The sequence below is a fragment of the Ceratotherium simum genome, chromosome 8 (assembly GCF_057802395.1).
Source record: "Ceratotherium simum simum isolate JZ-2026a chromosome 8, ASM5780239v1, whole genome shotgun sequence".
NCBI lineage: Eukaryota > Metazoa > Chordata > Mammalia > Perissodactyla > Rhinocerotidae > Ceratotherium > Ceratotherium simum.
Window position 1 is genome coordinate 35316853 of NC_141907.1, and position 22931 is coordinate 35339783.

Sequence of the window (22931 nt, forward strand, 5' to 3'; positions counted from 1 at the left end):
ACTATCTCAAAAAACCTCTGAAGAGACTCAGCTGCATCTCAATTTGAAGAACTGGTCTTCGTGGCAAGAGCAAAGACGACAGCTGTTTACATTCCAAGAGTGGAAATGGAGTGCCTTGAATAAGGCTTTGTAATTGCAATATTTTCTTTAAAAACCAGATACTTGCAACTTAACCTCGAGCAACAGTGAAGCGGCTTCAGGTAATAACTGGTGAGATGAACTGCTAATGTTTGAGAGCTGAAGTCTGCCCATCTGTGAATGACTAGATGTACGCTGTGTAAATTTGTAGGTCCTTTGAGAACCATTCAAAAGCAACCACAGCAGCCACACGTTTAGAAAGGCAGAGAAAGAAAACACCCTGAACTAAAGCCCATTTGCACTACGGTTTATCATATTACCTTGGCATGTGGATCAGACTCTTGGTTTCGGTTTATTGATTTTATTTTTAATTGCACAGAATATTACATAAGCTAAAGAAATAACTAGCCCCACAACCTGGCTAACCCAACAAGCAAGACTGCTTTCATGTCTGTCCACTTAGTCTTCAATAAACCATTTTACATAGCCAGCATCTTAGTGTCCACATCCTGTTCTTTTCACCTATAATTATATTTTATGACACAGGAATCTTCATATGTATTGCTTGCTGCTGTGAGCTCACTGCTTGGCACATACACTCCATAAATACTTCTTGAATGAATGGTACAAAATTTTACTTGTCACAAAATATACCAGAGTGTAGAACGCCATTATTTATAAAACACTCTCTATTGTTGGATATCCACGTATTCTAACTTTTCACTATTATAAATAATGCTACAGTAAACATTTTTATACATATACAGGTTTTTCCCCACTTTATGATTATTTTCTCAGCATAAATTCCCCAAATCCCCTTTTTATGGTTCTCAGTATGAAGAACTGCTAACCCACAATAGTACGTAAATAAAATACTGATAAAAATAAAAATTCTGAAGTATAAGTGAGTTTGTTTTTCTTTATTGACTGGATAGTAAATAAGACTTCAATATTGTTTATTATTATTATTTGCTACTTTTATTATTAGGTTGAATATTATACTGAGTCTGACTATTTTTTATTGCTTACTGCCAATTTTTATTTCCTATTTATATAGGTGCAAATATTTTCCATCTTCTGCCTTATTTGTGGTAGTTTTTGTTGTGCTAGTTTTAAATTTTATACAATCAAATTCCAAGGATCTTGAGATCTTGCTCCTCTCCAAATATTTATTAAAGTCTTTATTCTCTTTGTATGTTTTTCAAAAACAATGTTTTAACATTTAACTCTTTTAGCCAGTTTGAATTTATTTTAACACAGGCTGTGACTTAGATACAAAGTGTATTATTTCTTGAAACTGCTAATCTGTAATCCCAATATGATTTATTAAATAATCCTTTTACTGATGATTTGCCTCCTTTATCAAATATGAAATGGGCTTTATTTCAGGGCATTCTCTTCTACTCTATTCACCAATGTCTGTCTTTTATTTTTGCAGTTGAGCCACACTATTTTAATAACTTTGCTTTCCATTTTACTTCAAGTTAATCCTTCCACACTGTTCTTTATTTTTCCAAAACATTCTTTTATTTTCTCAACTGTTTATTTTTGAAGTTAAGATGAATAATTTAGTCACCTCTTGAGGAAAAAATGATAATTTCTCTGGGATTATATTATGTCAATACTTTGGAACTATGGCTATTTTTAGTTTTTCTAGGAATATGACATATTTGTACATTTAATACAAACTCTTTAATACCTAAAGTTTGATGTTTTCTTTACAAAGGTCATATAGATATCTTAACTTTATAATTATCTCAAATGCCACTGGGAATGAGATCTCTTTTTCACTGTATTTTTCTAACTTGATATTGCCAACAAAAGAATGCCGTTAATTTTTGAATATTTATCTTAACTCATCATTGAACCAACTTTATTAATTCTAATTAATTATCTAATTCTAATTATTAAGTAACATCAGCTCATTTTGGCTGGATGACTTTTGGCAACAGTTTAAATTCTATCCCTTTGTATCTCAAAGTGGGATGCCCAGGTAAACTGTGGCACCGATCTCCAAGACCACTGAAAACGCTATCATTATGGGGCCTGGTAATTTAATTTTTTTTGTCTGTGAAAAATAGAAAAAGTAAGAGTTATAATAATCCAGGTGGATTAGTACAATCTTGAAATAATGACTGTCTATTATGAAGATAAGACATTTTAACGGTTAATTTTAAAGTTATAGATGGTTATCTCCTGACTTTACAACTGCTTCTTTTCTGAACAAGCACTCTAGGTAAGAAGAAATTGATTGATCAGTTTGTTAGGATGTGCATTTATATTAACTACACTGACAACCCTAGTAAAGGAAATATGATAAAATTTAATTAATCCCACTTGCTCATATCCTACCTGTCTTCTCTCTAAAATGCTTACATCCACAAGTGCCAGAAAAGAGCATAAGAGAAACTTCTTTTGAAACAGTATTTTGAGCGTTTTTTTTTTTTATCTTGATCCTCTGAAAAAGAGGTGACTATCACAGAAATAAGGAAAGCATAATCAAGGTATTTTCCTTTGTTACTTTTATGTCCAAGACCAAAGAGAGAGAGAGTGGTGAATTTTCAAATATCTGGAAAAGGAGATGTCAATCTCTATTCTAGCCGCCGATTTAAAATCAACAAAAATGTATTGATTCAGAGGGAATCTTATTCCCTGCAGGGATACAAGGTGACTATGAACATCACAAGGCAGAATCAAGGGCACGGCCTTTAATGCACTGGGAAGCACTGGAGTGCAAATAAATGGGCTATGGGTCACACCTCTGTAGTCCTAGCAATCTCAGAAACAAAGTCCCCTGGGTGGAGTGGCCTCTCCTCCAAAAGTTTTTTACCTAGTTACACAGGTTATTCACTTGGGCATGACTAGAGGTTAAATGTTCTTCCAGAACTAAGGGAGAACGAATAATAATTGCTTACCTTTTGAAACTGAGGTCTGAAAAGTATATGAACCCTTGGATAACACGTGTTAAATTATGACTCAACTCGCTAATTGCCATGTTAGAAGTCCTGTGAGCAACTTAACCTCTTGATGTTACAGAACTGATTTCCAGCTCATTAGAAGATAATAGTTAGTAAGACTTTTTTCCTTAAGGAATTAGCAGTGTGTAAACATGATTAGTCACCATATATGAATTTGAAGTAAAATATGCAAATGTGAAAAATCAGAACTCTAATTTTTGTTTTTACTTGGACAGTAGATGATTAAAGCAAAAAATCACAACACAAAACAGTTCATGGTCAAATGAAATCTATGACAACAGTACTAAAAATATACTATGAAAGAAAAAGAAAAAGTTCTAATTATTACTTTACAAGATAATGGTCTTTCTAGCATATTGCAGAAATATTAAATGAAAGTTTAACTGAAGACTCCATGTATATTTACAATTTTAATTACTAAATTGCTTTCATATTAGTGGAATTCTTGATATCTGCTTGTATAATATACAAAAATTACATCTACTAGAGTATTTTATGCATTTCTTCACCTGGAACGAAGTAAAAATCAATGCATACCTTTTCCCAGTGAACAATTTCCCAAGCACCATTTCTCAACACTGGAAAGAGAAAAGGTGACATTTTAAAGAACATTTTTGCTACTTATCAAAAGCCTATTTCTGATGAAATGATGATCATTTTAAACGAACAGTTTAAATTCACTAGGAGCAATTTTTACAGGTTTAAAAAACTAATTATGACAGTAAAGATATGAAAAATTATACAAACAATTAGGAACAACCAATGCATATTTTAGGTCCCACAATAAAACACTGCTAACAGAGAGTAATCTCACTGGTGTTGCCAAGGGCTTTCTTTAGCACATAGAGGAATTATAGGGCTCACTGGAGGAGAAAGCCAGAAAAATGATGTGAAAAAGGGAGTGACAAGCTTAAAAAAACATTTCAGAAGCCATAACAACAGCAATGTTTAAAAAAAAAAGATCACAAGCACAAAGGAATAGATTTCAAATTGGTTAGTAAAAATTTAACACATAAACCAACAGATAATCTGCACCCTTGGCTTTATAATAATGCAAAAGAGCAAAAGTTTCCATATTTAGTTTACTCAGAAGAAACGAAAGAGGCTACTATTAAATTGTGACAGAGGGGTTGATATTTCTTAGTGTTTCGTTACGGCTTCGCAACAGTAAAGTTACTCAGTACACCCTTTTTTCCTACTATGTGTCTGTGGCATAATACTGAAAATACCAATAGACACTAAGAGATAAAACAAAAAATGGGAAAGAAGAGTGTGAGGTAGACAGCACAGCACTGAGTACTTAAGAAAAGGAGCAAGTCAAGGTCAATCCCAACAGTAAATTCCATGAGGGCAAAGCTCATATTTGCTTTGTTTAACACTATATTCCCTGGAAACAGCACAGTACCTGGCACAACGTGCTACTTGACAAATATTTGCAGGATGAATAATTTAAAGGTACAAAAACATTAGATCCAGTTTCTTTTGATATTAGAAGAGATGACGCCTGAACCCTCTGTATTAAGTAAATCACAATGATAATAATCCCCCAAACGTTAAATGGCAAATCTAACATTAACTACATACGAGCAAGTCCTGAAACTGGTATTACAATATAAATTATTTTAATCTAAAAATAATCTTTTTGTGTTTTAAAATTCCCTGAACACAGGCTGTGTCTTATTCATTTCTTTATCTCTAGCACCATGTAGCATTCCTAACACATAAGACACTCAAATGCTTGTTAAACAAATGAATAAATGCAACAACGAATATCTTACAGTGTACTTAGGTGAATCAACATCATTAATTAAAAAAAAAAAAAACTAATTCCAAGTTTAAGAGCTGAAATTAAAGTATTTCCAGCACAATATCTGTAACTGTATAAGTAAGTTAAAGTTCCAGTTTTACAGTACTCAACAATTCAGAGTCAACAACCTGAACCACACGCATCTAAAATTGCTATATCCTAAAGCACAAAACTCTAATGCCTGCAGAGTTTACTGATTCCAGGAGTAAACTTGCTCCTTGCTGCTGCTCCCAGAGTATGAGGAGTTCAGAGTATGAGACAGAGTAAAAAAGCCCTGGGTTTAGATGCCATCTCTGCCACCGCCCAGCAGTATCTCCCTCAAATTAGTTGTTACAAAGAATAAATAATAAATGAGAGCAGTCTTGCCCTTTAACCACTTAATCCAGTGGCTACAATATAAGTACTCAACAAAGAGAGCTGGCAAAGTGCTGTTCAAATCAACCATAACCACGATTAACTGACACTGAATGATGGGACTGAAGTTTTTATTAATTTAAATTAGAAACAGTATTCAATAGTGTTCAATAGTATCTGAAGCTCTTTATTGACATTAATTTTCTTCTGATCCTATCTCATATTAGTAAACATTCCCCCAAATGCAATACTTAGGTTTTAAAAAAAAAAACAGTGTCCAATATTTCTAAAATCAAGAGATTTGACATGAAAATGAAGACTTCGGGCTTATCTGGAAAGCTCAGAAGGTCAGTCAATTCTTGCATTGTGACATGTGCCTGGAACAGAGCAGCGGCCACCTCTTCCAGTGGGGCTCACCACTCCTGCACCAAATTCATGGTTTCCTGCTGCTTTGTACCCAGCCCGCTTCCCTTATTTGAGGCACCTGCCTGGCTCATGCTCATGAGATTTTCTTTTGTTAATCAAGGTACAACTTCTAATCAAATGTACAGATCTTAAGTGTTCTGTTCAGTGAGTTTTGAAAATTGTAAACACCTATGAATCCACCACTCAGAACAAGATATAGAACTCCAGAAAGATCCCTCATGCCCTTTTACAATCCACCCCTTCATCCCTGGAGGCAAAAATAAATTAGGCACCACAGATTAGTCTTGCATTCCATATACATTGAGTCATACAGCACGTATGTATTTTTGTATTGAGCTTTCAATCAACATATCTGAGATTCTATTTAAAAGATTTTTCTTTCCTCATTAAATTGACATGAACTACAGTGGATCAATTTCAGGACTCTGTATTTATTCCATTGATCAATTTGCATATCTTGCACAAATACACACCATCTTGATTATTGTAACTTTATGGTAAGTCTTGAAATAAGGTAGTGTAAATCCTCCCACTTTGTTCTTTTTTAATATTGTTTTGGCTATTCTAAGTTCTTTGCATTTCCATATAAATTTTAGAATCAAATTGTCAATTCTTAAAAAAATCCTCTTGGGATTTTGATTTGGGGCTCAAGTCTTTCAATTCATGGACAAGCTATATCTCTCCATTTACTTACGTCTTCATTAATTTCTCTCAGATATGTTTTTGTAGTTTACAGTGTATGGGTCTTTCATTAGATTATTTCTTGATATTTGACAACTTTTTTCTTATATTGTAAATGGTATTTTTTACTCCATTTTCCAATTGCTCACTGGTAGTATACAGAAATGAATTCAACTTTCGTACAATAGACCCTGTCATCCTGTAATTTTGTTAAATCCACTTATTAGTTTGGGTAGGGTTTTTCCATTGTTTACAAAAACAATATTTTCTAAGAAACTTAATTTCTGTTTGTTAACAATGCTGTATTATGATTTGGGGCAATTTTACTAGGCTCATATGCCTCACTGTCTATTTTTAAACTCCTCTGCTCTTATGCAAAAAAAAAAAAATCTTTGAAAATTGGGAATAATTTTTACTACTAAAAATATCCTGTTAATTTTATATCCTAAGCATCTCAACTTCTGCCCAATTTTATCTCCCCCACCATCACCAACACCCCTATTTCAAGCGACCATCATCTCCCAACTGGAGGTCTGCATTAACCTCTCAACTAATTTCCTGCATTCTCTCTTGATCTCTTCCAAATTTAATTTCGAAAGTATAGCTGTAATGACTATATAGAATGATTTTACATATATGTACAATTATGGATTATTATGCATCAACCCATACATCCTTACACACACACATACATATATAAGATTAGATCATCCCTTGCTCACAACTCTTCAACTGGCCCCCTTTGGTTCATAAAATAAGTCTAAATATCTGGAAGGTCTTTGATGAAGCAGCTCCTGCCTATTCTCCATCATGGCCTCTTACCACTACCCCTGCCCCCTCCCCACACCCTCTGTGGTGAAAGCAACATGCTCTTTCTTGCCTCAAGTCCTTAGCCCACGTTTTCACGGCTGGAATACTCTTTCCCTCCATCCTCACCTAGATAATTTCTACATATCTTCCAGATCTTAGCTTTAACACCACTTTCCCAGGGGACATTTTTTTAACGCCAACTCCTTTAACACTACTCTCAAGTCTAAATGAGCTCCCTGCACTTTTCCTTCAGAGCACTTATGACAGTTTTACTATATATTTAGTTGAGAGAGGATTTATGTAAGGGCTCTCTCTTCCCCTAGACTGTAAGATCTGGGACAACAGGAACCTTCTCTATTCTGTTCACTGCTGTATTCCCAGTGTTATGAATGGGAAGCAACACAAAGGTGCTCAGTAAATACTTGCTGGATGGAAAGCTGGATCCACTGACGTTTGTATGTGTTTGGGACCACAGGAAGACATAGTAATAACTACATGCATTTATTAAAGATACAACCCTGCTTCCTAGTAGATCTCAAGTTAAAAACAACATACACATGACGTTTAAAAAATAGCTATAGAGGAAAACACTGTGGCAGTTCCTCAACAAGTTAAGCACAGGGCTACCATATGACCCAGCAATCCCACACCTAAGTATATATCCAAGAGAACTGAACATATAACGTTCACACAAAAATGTGTACACAAATGTTCATTGTACCATTATTCATAATAGCCAAAAAGTGGAAACAAATCAAATGTCCATCAACTAATGAATAATGAATAAACAAAATGGGTATATTCATAGAATGGAATATTATTCAGTCATAAAAAGGAATGAGATGCTGATACATGCTACAACATGGACGAATCTTGCAGATACACTAAAGGAAAGAAGCCAGACACAAAAGGCGATATATTATATGATCCCATTTATATAAACTGTCCAGATTAGACAAATTCATAGAGACAGAATGTAGATTAGTAGTTGTCAGGGACTCATGGAAGAGGGAAATGGGGATTGACTGCTCACATGAATAGGGTTTCTTTTTGGAGTGATGAAAATATTCTGGAATCAGATAGTGGTGATGAGTGCATAACTTGGTGAATACACTAAAAATACTGAAACGTATACATGAAAATAATGATTTTTACAGTATGTGAATTATAACTCAATAAAAAACAGCCACATAAGAAGATGCCAATGAACTATTTAAACATTTGCTTAAAATAGACTTCTCAGTTTTATAAGTTACTAAAATTATTCCAGTGTGAGCAGTTGGAAATGGTTGTGTAACCATCAGATGCACTAACAGAAGTGCCCTCTGATGTCAGCTCAGGGCCACCCCTTCCAGGCCTGTAATCTAAACTAGCCCTTCTTGAAATGCTGCCACTTCGCAGATGTTTGTCAGTTCACATCCAAAAATAGCCCCGAACCACTTGACTGGGTTCCATTTAACAGGATGGAAGTGTCACAACAGGCTTCCCAAACTCAGCAGACCATGCCAGGGAATCTTTGCTCCACTAAGGAGGGTGGAAGCCTGTGGCACCTTCATGGAACCATGTAAAACAATCCTCCAAATCTGCTTCACTTCTCTGTCTTCCGTACCCACTCATTTCCCCTCAACCTTGCTCCAACCACTTCTCTCTGCACATTTGAACCTATTTACCTCCTTCCCCAACCGATCTTTCTGCACTCCCCTCTCTGAATTAACCTGTCCTTCTCCTCTTTCCCAGGGGATCTCTGCCTCCACCCGAACAGGACACTCTCCTACCCTCTTCTTCCTCACTCTCCATCCAAACATCTTCTCTCAATTCATCGTTGAAGAGATACACTGGAAAGTGTGGCTTGCTGCAAAATTTTGCATATCTAACAAACTTTTAAATATGTATTCAGTTGACAATGTTTTCTATCAAAACACAAAATCAATGTATGTCTGTAACAAGCCAAAAAGAGGTATATAAAGGAAGAGCTGGCATTCTTTCCTCATCTCATGCCACTTTCTCAAGGTAAGGAACACTGACTGATGCATCCTCAGAGACCTTTCTCGAGACAAACATGTATGTACACACTTTTGTTTTCTTTCCTTTTAAAAATTTACTTCTCTGCAACTCGGTTTTCCATTTAACATATCACAGACGCTTTCAGGACAAAGCATAGAGATAAGCTGTTTTTAAAAAATAACCCATTGTATGGATGTATTCATTACAATGGGTCAGAGAACTGAATGAACTAATAAGACTGCACAGGATATATTCACAAAAATCTTTAATCAAAGTAGAAGATACGTTACAGCAGGAAAATGAAAGCTCAGGCAAGCACCAGGGGCCTGAGAAACTTCTAGGCACAGTTCCCCAAGGTCCCTTCTCATTCACTAGAACGTGGATTTTGAATCTCTGTGATATGTATGATAAATCTTAATTTTAGAGAAGTCTGGGAAAAAGTTTCCAGGGGGTCTTTTATACCCCCTAGGCAATTAGTCAAGCTAGACTGTATAACAGGTTAAACCAGGTAAGCCATCAATCTATATATATCCCTAAACTAAGTAGAGAAGCTGGTCTTGGATGCCTCCAGGGGAGTTTCAAACCCTATACAGCACATGATAAATCGCTAGACAGTCCATCTTGTCGTTCTCTTGGCCAAGGTTCAGCACCACACTTCCATGTGTCCCAGAGATAAGCATAGAGCAATTCCAGTCCAACTGTGAAACAACTCTGTTTTACACAACAGCTATATCATGATGTATTCTACTATCTTCCTCTTGATGGAAATTCTGACTTCCATTTTTTTCCTACCATCTTAAACAACACTGAAATACATTTACCCGAGGACTGCATTCTACAGGAGAGAATCCCAAAAGGACCATTGCTGGCTCTAGGGTTTTTGTGTTTGTACTTTTATCAGATACAACCAGATTACTTCCCTAAGAACCTACTGCAATCCACACTCTCACTAGCAATGTACGAAGTCCCACTGACGATAAACCTAGACAAGCACAAATTGTTCCCAACCATTTGAATTTTGTCAATCTGATGGGTAGTTGGTATTTATTCTGAAGGCTACAGTGGCCTGGATTAATCAAAATGTAAATTACCTTAAAGTCTGCACGCTGAGTTAGAATTTGAACTAAGGCAGAGTAACATTTCTTTGAACGTACCACAGAACCCTGCTACTCAACAGGTGGTCCAGGCACCTGCAGCATCAGCATCATTTGAAGGCTTGTTAGAGTGAGAATATGTTTCTACTCCTTCCACCTCCCACTTCTTTTGTTCTTGAAATACAAAACCGGAAACACAGAAATAAAGACTGGAAGTGCACAGCTTCTTCAAACTTGAGGCTAGACCCGTCTTAGGATACAGAGAACAATACGGGATTCTGGTGAAGTTAAAAATCAGCTCACGACATATAAAAGGTTCTATATAAACCAAGGCTTGAATACTGGCCAAGGACAAAGTCAATCATAAAACTCATTCTTGTCTTTACTTTGGAACTGGTTCCTAAACATCCAACGGTACAACAATTAAAATTAACCATATCACATGCAGTATGCTGGTGACTGAAATAGCAACCTAGTTGTTTTTAATCACTGACCTCCTCTGACCCAGCTCCAACCAGGTTTAGAGGAAGCACAAAATGATGCTGGATCTTTTGCTAAGCTTTTAGCTTTCTTGGGCCAAAAGTATACCTACTTTACACCTCTGGAGTATAAGAGGTCAAGAAGGCGAGCTGTGGAGGAGACGATTAGCGATGCCTGGTCAAGGGAAGTGAGAGCAAGCTATCACAGGATTATGAGAAGGGCCTGTCTTAGGGTGCTTTAACTCATTGTTCTTTTTGTTTTTTTTTGCTGAGGAAGATCAGCCCTGAGCTAACATCCATGCCAATCCTCCTCTTTTTGCTGAGGAAGACCGGCCCTGAGCTAACATCTATTGCCAATCCTCCTCCATTTTTTTTTCCCTTTTTCTCCCCAAAGCCCCAGTAGATAGTTGTATGTCACAGTTGCACATCCTTCTAGTTGCTGTATGTGGGACGCCGCCTGAGCATGGCCGGACAAGAGGTGAGTCGGTGTGTGCCTGGGATCTGAACCCTGGCCGCCAGTAGTGGAGCGTGTGCACTTAACCGCTAAGCCACGGGGCCGCCCCCCGCTCATTCTTTTAAATGCAAAACTCCTCCACCTCTTTGCAGTTCCAGCCAAACACACCTGCTATGGTTTCCATATGGGCTAATTTGTCTGACAGTATGCATGAGAGAACTCCGACTTCAAACAAATGTAACCTGTTTTTATTTATCAAGATACTATTTAACAGCTTTGTTGTAATGGCTTGCTTTTTTGAAATGAAAACATTCTGTTAGAGTCCCTTGAAAATTCCCTAATCAAAGGCTTAGAGAAATTAGCAGTCTCTCAGGACTCAATCAAACGTTGCGCAGGTACAGGTGCTCCTCACTTAGTGTCTAACACGGGCTTCTCTGAGAGCAGCTGTCACCACCACAATTGAAAGGGTCAACCACTGGGGCTATTACCCAAAGCGTCAATGGGGTGCCGTTCCTGGGCAATCAAGCCACTTCTTGAAGTGGGTCACAAGAGGCAAGTTATCCAAAAGGACAATCAGCATCACCAATGTCACAGAGGACAGAGAAACCACAGAGAAGGTAGTATGCTCCGATTCCTATCTGGCAGTAAGCACAGAAGGAGAACGTCAGCACATGGAAAAGGATAAGAGTGCAACTGAGACTATGGTTTTGAACTGGGCAAAGCAGGAAAACCAACATACCCATATTAAAGCATCAATTCATTCACTACTTAGACCTTTACTTCCAAAGACAATTTAAAGGCAAAAACCTCTTGGCACCCACTGATGTTGCACAAAAGCCTCCTGCATGAACTTGCCTATAAAGGTCAAGTCAAACAACAATCTGCAACAAATATAAAACACAAAGGGAACTTCCCAAATTCCACTCCTGTCCATATTCTATATACAGATTTTCAATCAGCGGATACTATCAACTCACTTATAAAACCTTTAACAACGGTCCTCACCAGCATTAGCATCACTGAGAATCTCTTAAGAATGAAATCTGGGGCCCCATGCGAGGCCTACAGCGACTCTAGGGGTGTGAACCAGTGACTTATAAAACCAATACGGGTGAGATGATGTGATCAGAGCACAAGCATCGGCAATCCCCTTTTCTCAAAATGTTTTCCCACAATCCAGCTCACAGATTCATGAATCACTTGCTTTTTCCTTTACTTAATTGAGAGATTCCTTGAAAGAAAAATCTCTCTTCACTGCCTCACCAATCAATCACTCCACCACTCCTGTAATCAGGCTTCAGTTCTCACAGCTCCACAACCGCTCTCCAGTTTAGACCTGGAACTCCAGTTAGGAACTATGACTTCTTGGGCAGGCCCAGGGGCGTAGTGGTTAAGTTCACATGCTCTGCTTCGGCGGCCCGGGGTTTGCAGGTTCAGATCCTGGGCACGGACCTACCCACCGCTTATTCAAGCCATGCTGTGGCAGGTGCCCCACATACAAAGTAGAGGAAGATGGGCACAGATGTTAGCCCAGGGCCAATCTTCCTCAGCAAAGAGATGAGGATTGGCAACAGATGTTAGCTCAGGACTAATCTTCCTCACCAAAAACAAAACAAAACAAACAAAAAAACTGTGACTCCTTAAATGCTGACTGAGTGTTGCAGTCCTGGTCCTCTTTTAATTCAGCAGCATTTGGTGTTTGACAGGGTTTCCTCTCCTTCGCCAAGTCCAGGTTATCTATCCACTGTGTATTTTCCTCTGCCTTCTCATCGTTACCGCCCTAGGCTCCTCCCTAATTAATCAAAAGTCAATCTCTCTGTGCCTCACCCCACCCCCTCCCCATGCAGCTGTCAAATCCTTCTTTCAAAATCACAACTGAGAACCTAGCCACCCGTGTCAGTAATTCTTTCCGAGTTCTTCACCCTGGTTTTCATAAGCCTCCAAAATACGACCCTCACTTGCCTTCCCATCCCTGCCCCCATCGCTCCCTGACAGGCGTCCTATGCTCTAGCCAAAATAGACTATTTGCTATGCCCAGAATATATCTCATGCTTCCCACTTCCTCCTGGATCACCCACTGCTACCACCCCACAGCTCAGCTTACTGAAAGTCCACTCAGTCCTTCACGAGCCTGGCAAATGACATTTCTGAATCCCCACCTCTCTCATTTAGCCCTTACTAGTTTTTCTATCCTGTATTATAATATCAGTGGGCATCTTATCTTCTCTATCAGATTATAATTTCCTGCAGGGCAAGAATGAAGACTGGTTTCTTTCCGCATTTTTTGCACTGGGTATTACACAAAGCTAGATGTTAAGACTTACTGAAGCGAAACAACAAATGTTCTGAGTAGCACCTGGTTTTCCTTTCTCACTTTATATCCCTGAATTTCCTCAGTGGGTTTGGCTCCTCGGTGTGCAACTTTTATTTGTAGGGCAAATGAAAGACAATCGGGGGTTGTATTTCCCCACAAATAAATGCCTCCTCTCCATCCAGATCTACCGTTGAACATATCCAACCAGTTCAATTATATGATCCTAAGATCTGTGGATTGAAAGATACTTACAATACTTACAATCTTATAGGTGTCTGAAATTATTTAGCCATATATGTACTCAATTTTTAAGCCCAATTTTTAAGATCATGGAAACAATACTTTCTAAGAACTGTTTATAGGTGAGTTGATGTCCACGTGGCAGAGTATATGTTCTGCCACTGAATGGATCAGATGTGGGGATACCTCCAGGAAGACAAAAAAACAGCACACTGGCTTTTTCAATAAGCCAGGAAAATGGTGTTATTTTAAGTCCCTTAGCATAATACCCAGGCTCCTTCATACAGCACTGGAATGAAACAAACCAGATGGATTCAGCCCTGTTAGTAGGTCATTTCAGGCTTAACAACCTAAAATACATTCAACTCTCACCAACTCAACTCCTTTTTCACAAAGGACTTTAAAGATGAAATGGTTTCCAGTGGGAGATAAGCAACTATGTGCCCTGCAGGGAAGAGGCCTTGTTAGTGGCTATCGGCCACCGCCAACTCAATTCCCCTTCCGAAAAGGCTGACGTAGCTCTGGGGAAAGAAGATACCGGTGGATACAAGATCTATTATTTTTAGCTACGTGCCTTGTCTAAAAGAATTTCATGTTGTCCTTTCCTAAACTAAATTAAAACAGAGCAAAGTTGCTTTATTAAACAAAGACTCATTCTAATCTACTGCCTACCATATGATAAAACAAGGTATTAATCTAACTGTAGTAATGGTGACCCTCATTCAACTACAGCATCAAATCAGGTGATCAGTGGCTGCCAGATGTCACAGGTACCTCCATACATTCTCACCTGAAGAATATGTACACACTCCCCTTCAGGGACTATATCCAAACCTGGGATTTTAAAAAAGCAAATCTATTAGGAGGTATTTTTAATTTTCTCAAATATCTTTCTTACCTGCCCCTGAACCCCATCCTTTCCCAGGCCTCCGTATTGTGATTTTATGTGCAACTGTCATTCCACTTGAAATACTGGCATGCTAGCCATAATAGCATTTCACAGTAAATGAAAGCATATTTTTACAATTTAAAAGAGAACCAGCTTAACCACCACAATAAATTCATATGAGGATTGGCTTCAATTTACATATATAATGATAATTACAAATTTATAATTTACAAATTCCTGCAGAGGTAAATTTGGCAAAACCACCCAGTTTAGAGAACATAACGAGAGACTGCCTCAGTGTGTGTGTAGACACACGGAGGAGGTTATGTGAAACATGGTGAGTTCAAATATTGGGGGGAGAAATCAGAGAAAATGAAGGTACATTTAGATGCAAGGAAAATGAGGGCATTCTGAATATGGCAGTGCTCTAGGGCTTTGGGTAATGGAAGTGATAAGTGAACAGAGTACTGTGTTCACAGGAGGCAAAGCAGAGTAAAATGATGATATAATGACTTTGACAGAGAAGGTCAAGGTGGCAAGACTTTCATCACTTTAATATTTTATCAATGTCTGCAAAACAGTCTGGAACACAGTGTTATGAAAATATTGCTTTTTATCTTGCTCACATCCCAGATAATGAATTTTCAGGAAGGCTCCTTTCATTTCTAGTCTCTTCCTCCTGCGTTATCTGTACTCATGTATCTATAGAGAGTGGTTCATTCACCACTCATTTGCTATGCACATATAGAGCACCTGCTAAGGACAGGCCCCTGGCTAGGAGCTATGGGGAACACAAAGATGAGTAACAGGGCTTATCTGCCCTCCGCAGTGTTCCCATCTACACATAAACCATCACACAACAAAAATACGGGGGCAAAGAGAAGCAGTCACAATTCATTGGGAGGAGTGGACCACAAAACTCATCAAGACTCGTTCTCCCTGAACTTCTGAGCATCAATTTACTCTGCCCTCCCTGGACTACTAGGTTCTCAGAGAACAATACACAAGTGTGCATTTGCCAGCTCACTGAACCGTCAACCTAACAACTTATATATCTGCAGGACAAGAAATGGCTTGTATTCAAAAGTGTTGAAGATAGCCTCAAAATGTAAAGTTTAGGAAGTCCTGAGTTAGGTCCAAAATCCATAATTTAATCCCTGATTGAGTTCATTAATTAGTGAAAATGAGGCATCAGAAAGGTACCAGTCTACAGTCAAATGGTTGAAAATGCTGTAAATTAAACTGTGGATTTATATTTCTGAAATCACTAGGGAATGACAGAAAAAAGTCACTCTAGTGCCTCAGTGTAAAAGAAGGAGAGAAAATACTCATTTCTCTAAGAATACAGAAGGATTAATATTTGAACCTAAGGGAAAGCTGTCCTCTTACGTATTACATGGTCTTGGCAAACATTTAGAAAATAAAAATTTAAGTTAAACACTTCAAATGTCTGTCAAAAATTAATTATCTCACAAAAATACCCCCCCTTTCCACTCCTACATCCATTCCTGCCTCCACTCAGGCAAGCGAATTGAATTTCATTCTTGTTTAATGATAACAGATGGCTTTCACATTAAGCAATCTGAGTTATCTGACAGCAAACAGTACCCTGCTCCAACATTTCTGTTATCTCCTATCAACTGCAAAACCAAAAAAATGACCAATACTCAAACTAGGCAAAGAAAAAGAGAGATACTCTTCTCTTAGAAAATAATTTAAAGTATCAAACTAAAAGACATAATTTCTTGGACATGGGATTTCCAAGTATTCTGATTTAAAATGGTTTTTATATCTGTTAAGCCCTAATTCTTTATTTTTGACATGAGTTTTATATGCTATAGAAGCCTTCCCTCCCACTTGTCTATTCTTCATTTTTAGCCATAGATTGTTAACAGGATTAACAATCCTGTTAATCCAGGATGAATTGTTGAACCAAGAAAGACTATTTCCTCTGAATAGTAGACCAAAGGAAGTACTTCTGGAAGTAGGTAAGTACCTGGAAAATCAGAGAACCCATCAGTACAAGGTGTGGTAACCTAAAATCATCAGCTATGACAGCTACTCTTAACCATACAATGCTGACTTCTTGGGCCAAGGCTTGAAAATAAATAACTTCTAGTCCCTGAAGATAGGAGCCTTCTGCTACAAGATACATTATGTATTAGAAAAATACATATTCTTGGTTCAAAAGCTGTTACTGAATATTCTGAGCAACATGGCAACAAATGCAAAAACTGCATATTGCCAAAAATATCAGTACCTGAAACATCTGTGTTTTTTCCTTTTCAATTCCTATGGCTGACACTTCCCACCTAAACTCCTGGAGTAGCTTTGTCCCAGGATTCTAATAGCCTCCTACTCCATTTCATTTTGCTCTCCATCTTTAACCTGCATGTTCATCCTGTCTCTCTCTCTCTTTTGTTTTGGTGAGGAAGATTGGCCCTGAGCTAACATCTGTTGCCAATCTTCCTCTTTTTTTTGCTTGAGGAGGACTGTCCTTGAGCTAACATCTATGCCAATCTTCCTCCATTTTGTATGTGGGACATGCCATAGTATGGCTTGATGAGTGGTGTGCAGGTCCGCGCCCGAGATCCAAACCAGCAAACCCCGGGGCTGCTGAAGCGGAGTGCCTGAACTTAACCACTATGCCACCGGGCCAGCCCCCATCCTGTCTCTTTTGGCTTGTAAACCTTCAATGGCTACTCAGTGTGCACAAGAAAAGTTGGAATCTCCTTCGCCTGGCATTCAAGGCCCTGTAAAATTTGACCCTGGCCTACTTTTTAATTATGTGTTTGCTTCCCTTTGATAGGAATCTCCTTTCTTCAGCTGGTACTCTCATAATGGTTCATCACAGCAATCCAACATCATCTTCATCTCTGTTCAGGATAACTTCTCTTCCTCCTTTCTCACTCAACCCACATGTAATGTCTTCCCCAGGTGCCTTTGCTCATCCAAAGTTTTCCTAAAATTCAAGATCTAGCTCAAGTTACCCCACAATTTTCTCTCCTTCTTTTGAATCCATATAGCATTTGACACAGGAACCATTATTTGCCACAAAAATCTAGAGAGACATTGAGATCATGTAATCCAAACCCTTCATTTTCCATATAAGATCATTTCTTACCTTTGCTCTTATACGGTTCCCAACTTATATTTTTCATATGTCTCATAATAAATAATACAATCTCAGTAAATATTTTGTTAACTTATTAGGTGATACTTTAATAAATTTACCTTCCTCAAATGTATCAAAAATCAGCAGATAATCCCTTTGATGGAAGATGGTGAGAAGAGAAGCAGAGCACTTTGACAGCATCCCATAAAAATCACAGCAGTATAAAAATACTGTTTTTAATTACTAGCTAATTTTGGCAGACATGACTGATCCTCATCACATGAGGGAACTTCAGAGAGAGATGAGATTCTCAGAAGAGGAGAGCTCAGGGATGGGATAAGATGTCTGTTTCACATGTTGCTGGGTATTTTTTAAAAATCTGAGCGCATAACGATCTATTTGTTTGTGTTGAAGGTCATTTTGTTTTTGGCTGTGTCAAAATGAGACCCACAACAAAAGAGTCATGCCAAAATGCCATACACTTTCCAGAAGCCGGCCTGGTTTTAATTTTATTTATTTCTGGAGCATATGTCACCTGCATGTACAGTATAACTCAAAGGGCTTCCAGTATGCCTTTTACTCAAGCAACACCACATCTGATTCTCTATAAACCTTTTCTCGAGTAACATCTATAGATCACAAACAAAATGAATACATTTTTTTCGCATTTAACACCACCAAAACAACTGCAGATGTTATGGACAGTACAGTACTCGAGAGCACATTGTTATGAGGTACTTAAATACATTAAAAATTTTACCTTTCAAAAGTATTACCACTGTAAATCACTCTAATGTGAATTTAAGTGTCATGCTAACAAATACTACAAAGCAAGAATCTACCCTGGAACAAAAACTTAAGAGATACACAGTACTCTCAATTGAATTACATTTAATTGAAGTGATTTGTATATATTATTATGAGTATATTTCACAGATACGAGTAATAAAATGTGAAATTCCTACCTTGTGTCTGTTTCTTGTTCACTGCATTATCAGCTTTATGTCGTTTCTAAAGTTTAAAAGCAAAACAAAAACTGTGAAAAAGTGAATGAGATTAATAAAACTAAATAGCACCTATAACAAAAGAGATTTCTTTTAACTTTTGTTTTTCAAGGTTTTTATCCTTTCATACCCATAATCAATGTTATAAGAATGCCAGGGGTGGGGTGATGGGAGGAATCAGAAGGTACTCAGGAATTTTAAAACTGAAAGCAATCCACAGCATCTTTTATAGTATTCCTCTTCTGGGAGCCCAAGTGTGTGGTCCTCAGAAGGATTTTACATTATTATATAGGTAAGATTAAAATTGTAATGTATTAGAAAAGTTTGAGCTAAAAGGCTGATTTAGTCTTTTGCTTAAATAACTCACTTAAAAAAGATGATTACCGGGGCCGGCCCGGCGGCGCAAGCAGTTAAGTGCGTGCGCTCCGTTGCAGCGGCCCGGGGTTCGCCGGTTCAGATCCTGGGCGCGCACCGACGCACTGCTTGGCAAGCCATGCTGTGGTGGCGTCCCATATAAAGTGGAGGAAGATGGGCACGGATGTTAGCCCAGGGCCAGTCTTCCTCAGCAAAAAAAGAGGAGGATTGGCAGATGTTAGCACAGGGCTGATCTCCTTACCAAAAAAAAAAAAAAAATGATGATTACCCAAGAGGATTATCTATAATAACTCCCACTTAATAATGATACTGAATATTTCAACTTCTTATGAAATTCATTACCTAATTAAGCTGAGTACACCCTCTATAATTTAATGATGCGCTGATGTCTGTCAATGACTAGAACCAAATACATCTACCATCTGCATAAAGCCTCTTCTATCTACTGCTCCTCAACAGCTCCCCTCCCCCAAAATCACAAGCCACTAAATCACATGATCCTATTCTTGGTCCTCCCAAAATCACCAATAAAAATTAAATGGTAAACAGGTGAGTTAGTCTCAGTCTAGGTGGGTGAGTTTGAAGACTGACCTAAGCCAAGGTTTTATAGCAGTAAGAAAAAGAAACCGAAAGTCAGAGGAAAGGTGCGAGTTTGAGTGACCAGGGGAGACTCGCTCTTTTCTATGGTTCAACTAGAGGTTTTCCATGGCTTCTGTCTAAACTCACAGCATCGAGGATAAGACATCAGCCTCCAGTGACATTGGAGAAAAGTGTTGAGTGTAACTAACCCTGTGCTCAAAGAGTGTATTATGTGAAGCCCAAGGTGAGATTTAGCTCACATATCTGACTATAAGGTGGGTTGGAACCAATATAAAACAAATGAGTTCCTAAGTTTTCCATTTGAGAAGACACACGGTTTTTAGAAGCACAGTGCACAGATGAAAACACTCTCCAAGAGAAAAGCCTGGAGTTGCAGATTTGTACTTCTCCAAGACACAGCAGGGCTCAGGAGGAGTGGCATAATAGCTGGCAGTGTGGATTCAGTTCATCCGAACAATCAGCCACTGAACTGCACGAAATGCAAATAGAGCATTCAACATGCCTCTGTGGAAGGCTGGCTGAAAACGATTCTTGCCACATCCATATGCAGGAACACACTACAATTCTTTCTCAAAAGAAAATACTCGTTGATAGAAGTCAGTGAGTATTTTAAATAATAATGTAGACTTTTAATAGGAAAATGATTGCTTCTAAAAGTAAGCACATGATTTGCCAGCAAATATTCTTAAATGAATTTTTAAGTTCTGTTAAATTTGCAGCATCAGTAGAGAATATTTTATATTTGATAAAACTCTAAAATATTTACTTTTTTGTTTGTTAATAAAAATCTTAAGAAAAACAAAAAGTAACCCTAAATAAATTTTAGTCCAAAATAATGGTCCAAGGTAAAATCAGACATTCAAAGTAGGTGCAAATATTTCCAAAACAATGCACATTTATAACAGACTTTCAACTGAAGGAGACAAATAAAAGCTAATTAATGAAACATTCCACTTCAAACAGGAAATTTAATCTTAGTGAAACCTAAGGAGATCCTGAACATTCCTTTCCATCTACAGAGAATTCTTGTATAGGAGCATCTCTCTCCTCAATCTTCCCACCACAGAATAAATTAGGTTACTTGTCAAGAAACAACTGTGTTGAACATACATAAGGATCCACCCAGTTAGGCAGATTCTAATTCTATGACTACAAAAAGAAAGCATTTTTTCCTAAAGAGATAATTACTCCTTTTAAAACTAATAGTTCAGAAAAAATATAGTTATTCTGAGTTCAAATACCTCTACTGTCCTATAATCAGAATTCATTTACTATCACTGAAAGCTAGTGAATTATTTAATATTATCAATATTTAACTGGCAGTGCATCAATAAACTAGACTGCATATACAGTGCCATGAACTTTAGGACACTTAAGTATGCAATGTTGACCACTCCCTCCTTTTGAAAACTCCTCCTCCCTAGGCATTTCCTATCACATCATTGCCCAGGTGTTCCCCCTGCATCCTGGCTCCTTCTTCTTTGTTTCCTCGCTTGTTATTCAGTAATGGAATTCCTCAAGGCTTACTCCTTGGCGCTCTTCACTTCTCACTCTATACCCTCTCTTCCTAGCCCAACTCTTTCATACCTGCAGTTTCAATTATAACCGATAAATAAATATGTAACAGCCAAGACTCTCATCTAAACTCCAGACAGTTACATCTAGTTGCCTCCTTGACATCTCCCTCTGGTAGCCTCAAAGACATCTCAAACTATGTCTAAAAGGCAATCTATGACTTGAACCCCCAAGACTTGGTCCTTGTCTCAGGCATGGAAATATACATCATCCACTTGCACAAGCTAAGAATTTGAGAGTCATGCTTACATCTTCTCTCACTCCCATCCATTTCTTCATTCAATAAATGTTTACTAAACACTATGTGCCAGACCCTTTTACTATTGCTGAGGATACACAATGAACAAGAGACGAAACTTCTCGCTTTCATGGAGCTTACATTCTAGTGGTTGGAGATAGAATATGAACAAAAATAAGTAAGGTATGTAGCATGTCAGATGGTGTAAGTCTTGTCAATTTTACTCCTAAATATATATTGAATTCATTTTTCCATATTTCTTTATCTCTACAATACTATTTGGTCTAAAGTATCTTCATTTTTTGATACCAACTACTAGAATATTCTTCTAAGGAGTCTACACAAATCCTCTCTGTTTTCCTTCCAATCCATTGTCTATATTTTTGTCCAAAGGATCTTTGGATGACGACAATACAGTTAACATTTATTCATCACTTACTATACACTAGGTGCTGTTCCAAGGACTTCAGTGCATCATTTAATTCTCATAATAGCTGGTGTGGTTACTTTATTAATGTCTATCTCTTCTACTGGACTGTAAGCTCTATCATGGCTACTTTTACCTCTTAGCGTATTCCCAGTATTTGGTCTCTGAACACTGTAGACTTTAAAAAGCATTTGTTTTATAATGAATAAAGTTTATCAGTGTTTAAGTTAACAAGTGTATAGCAAAGAAGGTATGTTTTTAGTGGTGAATATTATCAACTGAACAGCCTTGACTCTTACTATAAGAATTGGCATTTGACAAGATGCAGCTTTAAAAAAAAAAAAGAGTTCTCCATCAATTTTAGAGTAGTTTCATAGGAACTCATATTGTGTTAAGCCGTCCAAAGCATCAAGAATTAAAATGCACTAGAGTAGGTAATTCTTAGGTATCTCACCTGAAGGTAATTCTTACTGTTTTATTTATTTATTTTTTTACAGGTTTTGTTTGTTTGTTTGTTTTTGCCGGGGAAGATTTGCTCTGAGCTAACATCTGTTGCCAATCTTCCTCTCCTTCTTTTTTTTCGCTGCTCAAAGCCCCAGTGCATAGTTGTATATTCTAGTTGTAAGTCCTTCTAGTTCTTCTATGTGAGCCACTGCCACCACAGCATGGCTACTGACAGACAAGTGATGTGGTTCTGCGCCCGGGAACTGAACCTGGGCTGCCAAAGCGGAGTGTGTGGAACTTGAACCACTAAGCCATCAGGGCTGGCTCTGTAAAATTTTTTAAAATGTTAATAGAATATAAAGGGAGATTGACTAGAATGTAAGCTCTGTTTTATTCACTGATGTAACAGTGACAGACATTACTAGTCTTCCCCAATATCTAGTTCTCTATTTCCATGGACCCTGAGATTAAACCACCCTTTTGTCACACCACCAGTTCTAATATTGAGCTGTGAGCAGATGTGATGTGCATCATTACTGGACCAA

The 22931-nt window shown here is 37.8% G+C and overlaps 1 protein-coding gene across 3 annotated transcripts in view; it reads right to left on the reverse strand.

Annotated features, from left to right (window-relative positions):
• ATP8A1 (ATPase phospholipid transporting 8A1) overlaps positions 1–22931 on the reverse strand; it is a 219198-nt gene that overhangs the window by 160920 nt on the left and 35347 nt on the right. For all 3 annotated transcript variants that reach the window (XM_087434255.1, XM_004419020.3, XM_087434256.1), the window contains 2 exons: positions 18689–18734; positions 3594–3634 (listed from right to left, as the gene is read on the reverse strand). In XM_087434255.1, the coding sequence (XP_087290381.1) occupies positions 3594–3634; positions 18689–18734 (87 nt within the window). The remainder of the gene's footprint in view (positions 1–3593; positions 3635–18688; positions 18735–22931) is intronic.